Source organism: Desmodus rotundus, chromosome 2 (assembly GCF_022682495.2).
Source record: "Desmodus rotundus isolate HL8 chromosome 2, HLdesRot8A.1, whole genome shotgun sequence".
Classification (NCBI taxonomy): Eukaryota; Metazoa; Chordata; class Mammalia; order Chiroptera; family Phyllostomidae; genus Desmodus; species Desmodus rotundus.
In genome coordinates, this window is record NC_071388.1 from 112,290,093 (window position 1) to 112,302,324 (window position 12,232).

The 12,232-nt window shown below is 36.0% G+C and overlaps 1 protein-coding gene across 3 annotated transcripts in view; it reads left to right on the forward strand.

Moving 5' to 3' along the window:
• Positions 1 to 12,232, forward strand: part of CNTNAP5 (contactin associated protein family member 5) — a 981,662-nt gene that overhangs the window by 604,607 nt on the left and 364,823 nt on the right. For all 3 annotated transcript variants that reach the window (XM_045203156.2, XM_053918555.1, XM_053918556.1), the window contains one exon: positions 7,147 to 7,253. In XM_045203156.2, the coding sequence (XP_045059091.2) occupies positions 7,147 to 7,253 (107 nt within the window). The remainder of the gene's footprint in view (positions 1 to 7,146; positions 7,254 to 12,232) is intronic.

The window sequence follows — 12,232 nt, forward strand, 5'->3', positions numbered from 1 at the left end:
GAGTATGATGCTGGCACTGGGTTTGTCATATATGGTCTTTATTGTGTTTAGGTATGTTCCCTCTATTCCCACTTTGCTAAGAGTTTTTAGTGTAAATGGGAGCTGGATTTAATCAAATGCTTTTTCTGCATCTATTGATATAATTATATGGTTTTTATCCTTCATTTTTATGTTGCTTATCACATTTATTTATTTGTAAATATTGCACCAACTTTGCATTCCCACAATAAATCCCACTTGATCATGATGTATAATCTTTTTGATGCATTGCTGTATTTGGTTTGCTAATATTTTGTTGATGATTTATGCATCTGTTCACCAGGGATATTGGCCCATATATATACATATTTTTTTTTCTTTGTAGTGTCTTTACCTGGTATTGGAACTAGGATAATGCTGTCCATGTAAAATGAGTTTTAGAGCCTTTCCTCCTCTTGAATTTTATGAAATAGTTCAAGAAGTGTTAGTTCTCTCAGAATGTTTGATAAAATTCACCTGTAAAGCCACGCAATCCAGGGCTTTTGTTTGTTGAGAGTTTTGTGATTATTGCTACAATTTCATTAGGTGTAATCTGTGTGTTCAGATACTCCGATTCTTCCTGACTTAGTTTTGGAATACTCTATGTTTCTAGGAATTTATCTATTTCATCCAGGTTGTCCAGTTTGTTGGCATATAGTTGCTCATAACATTTTCTTACAAACCTTTGTATCTCTTTGCTGTCAGTTGTTATTTCTCCTCTTTCATTTCTAATGCTATTTATTTGGGTCCTTTCTCTTTTTTTCTTGATGAGTCTGGATAAAACTTTGTCAATCTTGTTTATCATTTATCTTTTCAAAGAAGCAGCTCTTGGATTCTTTGATGTTTTGTATCTGTTTTTAAAATGTTATTTCATTAATTTCTACTATGGTCTTTATTATTTCCTTCCTTCTACTCACTTTGGGCCTTTGTTTTTGTTGTTGTTGTTGTTCTTTGTTAAGTTCCTTTAAATTTGAATTTAGATTGTTTATTTGAGCTCTTTCTTTCAACCAACCTTCCTTCCTTCCTTTTCTTTCTTTTTTGATATAGTCCTGTAATGCTATGAATTTTTCTCTTAGGATGGCTTTCCCAGTGTCCACCAGATTTTGGATTGTTGTGCCCTCATTTTCATTTGTTTCCAAGTATTGTATGTTTTCTTCCTTAATCTTTCTGTTGACTCATTCATTGCTTAATAACATGTTATTTAGCTTCCATCTCTTGTGTGTTTTGCAGTGTTCTTCTTGTGATTGTTTTCTAGTTTGAAACTAGCACTGTGTTCAGAGAAGATGCTTCATACAATTTCAATCTTCTTAAATTTATTGAGAGATGTTTTGTATCTTAACATGTGGTCTACCCTAGAAAACATCCCATGTGCACTTGAAAAATATATATATTCTGTTGTTTTGGGATGAAATGCTCTGAAGATATTAATTAAATTCCTTTGATTTAATGTGTCATTTAAGACTTCCATCTCTTTGTTGATTTTCTGTCTAGAAGATCTATCCATTGAAATCAATGGGGTGTTAATATCCCTAATTATGATTGCATTTCTGCAGGTCTTGCCCATTATGTCCATCAAGACTTGCTTCACTTATTTAGGTGCTCCTATGTTGGGTGTGTAAATGTTTACTAGTGTTATATGGTTTTGTTGGATGGTCCCTTTATTATTATGTAGTGTCCTTTGCTGTCTCTTACTATAGCCTTTGTTTTACAGTCTATTTTGTTAGATATAAGTACTGCTACCCCAGCTTTTTTCCCCTTTCCATTTGCATGAAATATCTTTTTTTATCCCTTTACTTTTAGTTTCTGTGTATCTTTCGATCTGTGGTGGTTCTCTTGGAGGCATCATATGTGTGGGTCTTGTTTTCTTATCCATTCAGTATGTCTTTTGGTCTGAGTATTAAAGCCATTTACACTTAGGGTGATTACTGATAGATATGTATTTAGTGCCATTTTATTGTTATACTATTAATCTTTATAATCATTTTTCTAAACTCTCTGATAAATTGCTGACCTCCATTCCATCTAGTTCTTGTTCTGGAGAATTCTCTTGTTCTTTCATTTGTAGTCTGTATCTTTGTCTTCACATTTTGGCCTCTTCTTTGTATTTTCTGCATTTGTTGTTAACCTAATCTGTGATGTAGCCTTAAGTTTTAATCAGCTGCCTGGCTTCAGCACCACTGGGTACTTCCTGTGGGTGGGGCTATTGCATCCTCTCAGGCTGATTCCACATGGAGAGGAATGCTCTGCCTGAGAAAGATGGCTTCTGCAGTATGGGAAATGACTCAGCACAGGAATTCTGGCAGCTGTTTCTTCAGTTCTCTCCCTGAAGCCACCAACCCCAGACTGTCCTTGGGTGTCTTTAGTCCACTTTGCCCTCCCTCTGTTGGAGCCCAGGGTAAGTGGCTTCAAACAAAATTTTGTGTGTTGGCTCTTTAAGAGGCTCTCTGAGTCTCTAGCTGTCTTGTCTCTCCCTGGAAGCCAAAAATTCTGCTGCTTTTCACAGCTGTATGTTATCTGTGTTCCTTTACATCTCTGGTGCTGTAGGCTGAGGAACCTAGTTTAGGGTTTAGACCCTATCCTTCTCAGGGAGAACTGCCCAGCCACTGAAATATCATCCCTCTGGAACTGCAGCTGCTGCCCATGAGAGCCCGGACAGCCCTCTCACACTTCCCCTGTTCTCTCTACCAGTCTTCCTGTGGTAAAGCTTCTCTCTGGCTAGTGTTCGGTTTGCTATTCAGCCTGATTTCTCTACAATTTTGTTATAGTTCCACATTGGTCCTGGAAAGAGGTTAGTGTAGCTTCTACCTACTCCTCCACCATCCATTTTTAGGATTTTAGAAGACAGGTGTGTGCTCAAAGTGATTATCTCTGAGCAATTTGAATTAAATATGAGACAGTGATAGCCCTTAAACTTAATGCCCTGTCTTCACTTTGATAGCTCTACACTAGTCTTTTTCTGGGTTCATGTCTTAAGTGATCAGATTATATCAAGTAGAGATAAAAAGAAAACACCAGCTGAAATGAACTGCTTAAAAATATAGAAATTATACTCATAAGCCTGCCCTTTTAAAATAAGCAAATTAGGATTATGCATCTTTTATTTTGAATGTGTATGTTACAGATGAGTTCTTTTAATCACAGTGTTTATTGAACCAGAATGAACCAACCCCAAGGCAGTCCTGTAAGTATTCATTAATTTTTTGTCATCCTAGACATGTAAGGTTTTCCCATAACCAAGTATTCATTTTCTCTACTAAAATAAAACATTGTTTTCTTTTTTTTTGAGTGACCTTAATGAACTGAATTTCTAGCCAATATTTTCATTAATAAACTAAGTTTATTAACATTTCAACACAAAGGTCTGTGTGAGGCTTATTAAAGATGTGCTCAAAGTGTCATATATTCTTACATTTCCCCAAGATTCCTCATCCTGCATGCCCATCTGAATTTGGCAATTATGAGTTTTAAAATACTTTAACTATAGATTGTAAGGAGAAGGTGTTTCTATTTCTTTCTTTTGTTTGTTTGTTTGTAGAATGCTGATTTGCCAAATGTTAAGATTCTGTTAGATGAAAATAACAGAATTCCAACTTGAACTTGCCTGAACAAAATGGGCATTCTCCTGGAAATATCTTGTGGTATCTCATAGAATCTAATATAGATTAAACAACCAGCCCTCACAGAGTTCAGGAGTTCAGCCAAGTCTTGGGAACAACAGGAACCAGCCATACAAATACTGTTAGGATTCTCTCCATTTCATTCTTTCCGCCTGCTGGCTGCACCTAAGCTCGCTCTCTCTCACTCTTTCTCCATACACATACACACACACATTCAATGAAGACAAACTTTCTTCTCATGGCTGAAAACATTGTCACTGAGTTTTCTCCTGTATAGTGTCAACCCCCAAGAAGAGGCTCATCTGAACTTTCTTCATACCAAAACCAAAAGAATTGTAGGATAAGAACCTACTGACCTGACTGGCTTTGCTCAGCTTTCCATCTTTAAAGCAATTTACCTTTTGTCGAGGAAGCAAGTGTGCAATGATACTATTATTTGCCAGTCATGGAATCTGTGTGTGTTTGTGTGTTTGGATTGGAGGAGTGAGGTAGGATGGGTGGGATAGAGTATGAAGAGGTCATGTAAAAACTTCACAGCTTCAGAAAAGAAACTATGGAGAAAAATGCACTGCAAGAGAAGAAATATTTAGGAGTAAGGAGATGTGGAATGCAAAAGAAAATAAGGTGTGGAACAGGTGAGCATTTATTCACAAGCTAACTCCAAGACTCTCCATCAGAGCTTGGGATGTGTAAATGAGGACGATAATGCTTCAAATTTATGTAACTTCCCACAGCACAATATTAATGGGTGGTGGGGACTGTGGCTCATCTGATTAACAAGCTTATTATTTTCCTTTCCACCAAGACCATGAGCTGGGGGTAAAAACCAAGAAGAAGGTTAATATTTGGAGTAGGATAGAGACCAATTTTTGGTTTATTTATTTATTGGTTGTTTTTTGTGAACATGTTCCACAGCAAAATTACTGGAACCTATTTTTTCCCTGTTCTTTAAGTCATAGAGGAGTTGCCAATAAGGTCTTCCCAAACATAAACATTGTCAGCACAATTGAATGTTTGCTGTGCTGAGCAGAAAATGTCTAATAATATGTCTGAACATATGCAGGAATATTAGTTTCTGAAACAATCATTGCTGGAAGGTTTCTTACCTATATAATACATTTAAGGAAATCACACTCTCAGTGGCTCCACAATAAATGATTTTACAGTATTATACACTTTTATAACTTCATAGCTTACATCTTCTCTCCTCTTAAATTCATGGATTTTTTTTCCTGTAAAGATGGATTTCAAGATTTCAGTATTTATCATTGTTTTTACTGTTAATTTTATTCATTATAAATATTGAGCACTTGCCAGCATATCTCTTAGCAGTAACAGGGCTTACAGTATCAAGATTTTAATTCATGTATTGTAAAAGGTGAAGAAAATTACCCAAAGACACCATGTAGCAAATGGCTGAGGTGGAATTCATATTTAGAAATATGTGATCCTAAAATTCATGATTTCTGTCCAGCAAAAAAAAAAGGAACATTGCCTTCACTCCCATTAGAACAAAGGACACTTAACATTTGTTTCCCTATCATTTTTGCAACATAAATTTTTTGTCTTATTTTGTCATGGTCATGTTTTGCTTCTTGAGTTTCTACATAATCCAGTACCAGTCCATTATAACCCCATTTGTGAACATCATTTGTAGTAGCTTTATGATAGTGCTTTAGTTTCATGTGGAACATGAAAGTAACTCTGAAGAAATTTTCTGAACTTGAACAGTTATCTTGACTCATCATGAAATTGCCATGAATAATGATAATTAGCATGCATACTTTCCATATTTTTAAATTATCCTTAAGATAGCTATTTAAGTGTAATTGCTAGGTCAAATTATATTAATGTTCAGAGTTCTTAATGTATATAATGAAAATACATTTTAGAATAGCTATACTGTTTTCAGTATAAGTAGTAAAACCCTTGTTTTAAGGGTGGTATTGGTACTTTTAAAACTGATGTAATTTTTTTGCATGTTAAATGACCAAGTACATTTTTTAAAATTTCATGTTGCCTTTTAAAAATAGCAATTTAAAGTAAATTTCTGGCCATCCTCTAAAAGAGAGACATGGGGACAGTGACCACAATTTTCTGCACCTTTCCCCTTTAGCCAAAGAACATATGTGCATAATGCATAGATACAGACAACAGTGTCTGGTGACAACCTGAGGGAAGGGGTGAGGGGAATGGGAGAGGCAAGGAAAAAGGTGGAAAATAGGGACATCTGTATTAGTGTCAACAATAAAAACAAAGGGAAAATATATCAACTCCACAAACTATGTAAATGCATTCAGATGTTACCACTCAGTGTTTTTGTACTAAATCTTTGATGAAGGAAAGTTTACAGGTTAAATTTCATATAGAAGTTGATTGAGTTACTTAGACTTTAATGATTAATTTCATTTCACAGTGACGCCAGTACATTTTTATCTTCAGAAAATACAGACATGCCAAGTCTTCCAGACAGATAATCAGTATTTCTCTGGAATAGTGCTTGCCAGGGAGAATCCCAAAATTCTGGTTTCATAAGATATTGCTCAAAAAAGATCCCAAAGCCAAATAAGTTTGACACTGAACATTTAGGATGCATATTTACATATTCACATATTTGTGATACAATAAAGAAGTGTGTTTAGTTTTTTCTTAAAATAATAAATAAAAAATAAAAATGTAAAACTCAAGACCCGGCAGGACAGTTCAGTTGGTTAGAACATCATCCTGATAGGCCAAGATTGAGGATATGATTCCCAGTTGGGGCACATACAAGAATCAACTGGCACATACAAGAATCAACCAGCCCTGGTCAGGTAGCTTGGTTGGTTGGAATGTTCTTCCATGCACCAAAAGGCTGTGTATTCAATCCCTGGACAGGGCACATACCTAGGTTGCGGGTTTGATCCTCTCTCTCTCTCTTCCCCAACTCCCTCTCCCACCCTCCCTCCTTCTTCTATCTCTGAAATCAATAAATATTCCTTGGGTGAGGATTTATTTTAAAAAATCAACCAATTATTATGTAAATATGTGGAAGAGTGAGCACATCTCTCTCTCTCCCTTCCCCCCTTCTCTTCCTCTCTATCTATAAAATAAATAAATAAAAATAAGCATTAAACATGTAAAACCTTTCTGAAGTATATAATTACAATCTTTGTACATTTTGCTCTATGAAAATTTAAAGAGCTTACAGATTCTGGCCCCTTAATATTAACCTCAAGTTCATGAGATTTTTGCCCCCTTGTTGAAATCCTTAACTTGATTGCCTAAATCACCTTGGAGTCTTCATTGTCAAGTAATTGGACCAACCTCTTATGATATATCATATTATTTTGATGGTATTGAAGTCTGTTTTAGGTATAGAGAAGTATAGGTATAGAAAGGTATAAGTATAGAGAAGTATAGGAGACCGATTTACACTATTAATTCGTGTAGCTGGATATGACATCTTTGATTTCCTCTTTATTTCAAATGATTTGGTTTATTTTGATTGCTTTGCTTTATCTCCTATCAGGTGTTTGCCAAGCTATTGTGAACACGGAGGAAGCTGTTCCCAGTCCTGGACTACCTTCTATTGTAACTGCAGTGACACCGGTTACATTGGCACCACCTGCCATCACTGTGAGTAGATTTATGGTTTATCCACAGAGAATGTACAAAATCCAGGAATACCAGCATTACCTTCAAGATGTAGTCAGCATGGGGTGGGCACTTTTTATTCATTCATTCACCATGTATTCTTGAGATGATACAATATGCAAAACACTATGGTGGGCATGGAGGATACCTGGATATAAGCCATATTTTCATGGGATATATGTCTGCAAGGAAGACAGACAGGAAATTGGAAATATTGAGGTAGAGGCAAGACAAGGCATTATAGGTGCACAGAGGCAAGGTATTAAGTCAACTGCATTGTCTTGATGGGCTGAATTATGCTGTGATAAACAACCTTACATCTCAGTGGCCTAAGTCACCAGCAGTTGTGCTATTGCTATGTGCCATACTCATAGCACATTGGCAAATGTCCCCCTTTCACACTGCCTTCATTCTGGGTTGCGAAAAGAGACTCCATCATCTGGGAGGTTGCCATGGCATCAAGAAGGAAGCACATATAAGTGGCAAACATTACTTCCACTCACATTCACATGGGCACACCGAAATTCAAAAGAGAAAGAAGTGCCATCTTATCATGAGACCTGAAACAGCAGAATCAACGTATTGACAATAAGTACTGATGTCCGTATGTCAGTGATTGGGAGGCTTCAAATACAAAACTTGGGCTGAATTTTTGGTGGGAGTATGTTAGAAAAAACAAGAAAAAGAAAACTGAATCTGCAAGTAGTTTTCATGTGGCTGGATTGTGCTGACCATGAAGAAAAGTTCAGGAGAGGAAGCAGGAAACAAGAAAGGCTAGAGCTTGCAAAGAATGAGGTATGAGGAATAAAAATAAATGTATACCATCAGCCCTGATTTCTATAGTTTTATAGTCATCCTGGGGCTGTAGCCACTGTGGAAAACAGTATAGAATTTACTTAAAAACCTAAAAGTGGAACTGCCTTTTGACCCAGTGATTTTGCTGCTGGGAATATACCCTAAGAATCCTGAATCACCAATTTAAAAAAACATATTTACCTCTATGTTCATAGTGGCACTATTTACAATAGCCAAGGGCTGGAAACAGCCTAAGTGCCCATCAATAAATGAGTAGATCAAAAAACTTTGGTGCACTTACACAAGGGAATACTACACAGAAAAAGGAAAGAAGGAACTTCTACCTTTTATGACAGCATGGATGGAACTGGAGAATATTTTGCAAGGTGAAATAAGTCAGACAGTAAAAGACAAATAAGATTTGATCTCATCTATAAGAGGAAGCTAATGAACAAAATAAACTAATGAACAAAATAGAACCACAGACATGGAACCATGGAACAGAACGAAATTGACCAGAGAGGAAGGGTGAGGTGGATAATGTTGGAAAGAAAGGGAAGGGTCTAGAAAAAAGCATGTATGAATGACCCATGGGCATGGACAACAGTGTGGGAATTGCCTGTGGGTGTAGGGGTTAAGATGGGCAGAGGAGGGCAAAGGGGAAAAGTTGGGACAACTGTAAAGAATAACAATAAAAAATGCTTAAAAAATGAATAAACTATGTTTTGCATATTCACAACTGTAAACCTACTTTTTCCCCAACCCGTATAATGTTATATGTCAATTACATCTGAATAAAAAAATGAAAGGAAAAAATTCCTGATAACATAAAGAAGGCTTGACATTTAGAGAATTGAATGACAAACTATGTTCAGAAAGACATAATTGGAAGGTGCCAGCATTGGTTATGGTTTGTTTCATGAAAAATATGAAAATTTAAATTGTAGAAGTTAGAGGAATGGGGGAAGGACCTTTTAGAAAAATGTAAAAGCCACACCAAGGCCAGAGTGGTCCAGAGCACTTCAGCAGTTTCAAGTTTCTGCTACTTGTGGGAATGATGCTCAGAGATATAGAAAGGGAGTAGTAGATGTCAGCTGGGCTGAAGTAAGACTCATACTAGATGAGCAAAGTCAAGGTTTCTCATCCTTGGAAAACCTCTCAGCCACTCTGGGCCCTCTTCTCTACCTTGGAATGTAGTATTCACCAACAATGCCTACAGAGAATCCAAATCACATCAGAGAAGAAATAGCAAAATGGTCATCATGGGATGATTTTATTATTGGTCTTAGTTTCCTAGGGAAATGGAAAATATTGTCTTGCTCTATAATAAAAATACCTTATTTAAAATTTTCTATTAGAAATTTGGAACAGCAAAAAGAACACTAGATGGAGAGAAAGTGGATTTAAATTTTACCTAGCTCTTGCACTTGAATGACTACATAATTTCATTCCTCCAAGCTTCATTTCTGCACAGACCCTATGAAAGAAAACTAATAAATTTTGTTGGATCTTTAAATGCTAAAATTTCATGTTTTTGTTTAAGCTTTCCAATAAATACCAATCTATAAGTGTTGAGTCTGGTTCAAGAAATATTATCCCTAAATAGACAAAAATAACATATACTTGTACAGAAGAAAAAGAAAAAACATTGTAGGACATACAGGGTGGAGCAAAGTAAGTTTACAGTTGTTCTATGGGAAAAATAATAGTCTAATCAATAATAGTACAAGAATAAATTGTGATTTGTGTGTTCACAAATGTAAACCTACTTTTGCTGCACCCTGTATATGGGACTATCCAGACTGTAATGCCACTGCTCTTATAAGAAGCTCAGAGGCAACCAGAATGGCCTTCAATTTAACAGTGAGACAAGAGAACCCTGAAGAAGATTTAAGTCAAAGCTACCTAATTTGGGGACAAATTTAATGACATCATTTCTATGAGTTTTAAAATCTTATTTCTTTCAATTTTTCTAAAGAAATTTAACAATATTTCAAGGATTTCATCTCTATCAATGCTCTTCTACTTTTTTTTTCATCCAACAGTTTAAAATAGTATATTTTTAGCTTTAAAAAATAAAATTGATGGAGGTGATGGGCTAGTAGTTAAATGAACATTGTCAAGCTGATGAGCTGAAGAGTCAACACACTAAGCTTATCAATACCACCTGTATACAACCTTCTCTTTCCCCTTCCTGTGAAGTTGTTCCATGCTTACACTATGGGCTGTGACAATAAGAAACCCTTTGCTTCCTTCTGGAAACCAGCCAGGACAAAGGAGAATCACTTGTGTAACTATGAGGTTCAACAAGTACACTTTGGATGCCTGTGAAATTTAAGAATCTGTCCTTCCTCTAACTACTCCCACCACCACCAACTGGATAATGACCATTATTTTGAGTCGTTTTGTAAATTGAGTGAATCAAGCTATGCTTTCATGCCTTTAACAAGCACGTGTCTCACACTTGGGACAACAGAGATGCAAACTGCTAAAATGAAAAAGACAACACACAGGATACCCTCACATGACAATAGAACAAGCAAGTTCAAGATCCTGCTCTTGTGGAAATGGCAATGTTCTTGGTGTGTTGGGGTATCTTTTCTCGAAGAAATCATTGACAATCAGAACGGTAAATGTAAGCTCTTCAGAATCTCTAAAACTGGTAATTTCTTGAGTGTTCTCTCAGTCTTTTGCCCTTCTGAGCTCCTTAGGGTTAGTTTTATTTTTTACATTATTGGTTCTTTCCAGTAAATGTAAACTAATAGGGATGACTTAGAACAGATAGAATTAATGTCCTTCTTTTTTTAAGTATAGTTTATTGATTATGCTATTACAGTTGTCCCTTTTTTTTTCTGTGTAGCTCTTGTGTGTCTGGGTGAAGGGAAGAAGGGTCCAATGGACTATCTGAGAAATGACAAAATGAGAATTCTGAGCATTTTGACACCAGCGATTTGAGGTGGAAAGTAGATATATCATTATCATATTTCAATTTTCTTTTCTCTTTAGCTGGTGACACATAAAAAACTTGGGTATGCAAGTTAGGTTACTTTTCAAATACCTTGTTCAAAATCACCTCTTTAAGAAGGAGGTGATGAATGTGTGAGCAATTCCTGTCCAATCTGTGGCAGCTTCCTCTTGTGAGGAGAAAACATGAAATCATTGCTTATCCCATGAGTTTTTCACTGAACATTATTATATCATGTCGTTAGCTGGTTTTTGTTAGAAATTATCCTATCTAAGTTGTATTGTATTCTCCAGAACAGTAAGTAAAGGTAAAACAAAGTTTGCAGTTCAAATCAAACCTTAGCAACCCAAGCGATGTTCAGGGCCTTGAGACCACCAGACATATTTACCATGATTATTAGTTTTATACAGTGTGAAACTTTAGCAGTTGTGTATTTAAAGCCAAACTTCTACATATTCAAGATATATCTTGGTCATGGTGTATTGTCCACATAATTAGAAATCCAAGTTAAGATTTAAAGAAAGATGTTTTTGATTATGGGGGCTTAATGCACAGATCAGTCTACAACAATGATTAAAATGAGATGGGTATTGCTATCATCTTTATTTTGTAGATAAGCACATTGAGTCCCATATAGGATTCATAACTTCCTCAAGACCACATAGCTAGTAAGTGCTGGAGTGGTGACTCAAATGGAGAGAATCTGCTGTAGATGTCAGAGACTTAGCCCCTATATCTGTTATCCTTTCTCAAACAAGACATTTACAAACCACTTTACCTGAACGTAGTGTTGGTGTATTCATGACATTCTTCATTTTGTTATAGACACACTATGATATTATGATACCCTAATTGAAAATGCAGTTATAGAAGACAGGATGGTGAGAAAGTTTGTGTTCTAGGATAATCACAAAATTATCACCAAAGTAAGTAAGATGAAATAGGACTTGAAGAAAGCTAAAATTAGAACAGATATAAGGAATAGGAAAGCCTATTAAAAACAGAAAGACTTTCAAGAGCGAAGACCTGATGGTAGGACATATGTGTTGTTTGGGGACAAGGCAGATGTTTTCCTGATTCAAGACAGGAAAAATGAATAGCCTTATTCATTTATTCCTGAAGCCCAAATGGGATCCCTATAAAGCACTTTTTCCTAGAGGAAATCTTAGTTCACTTTCTATTATGACCAAAGCTTTTCACA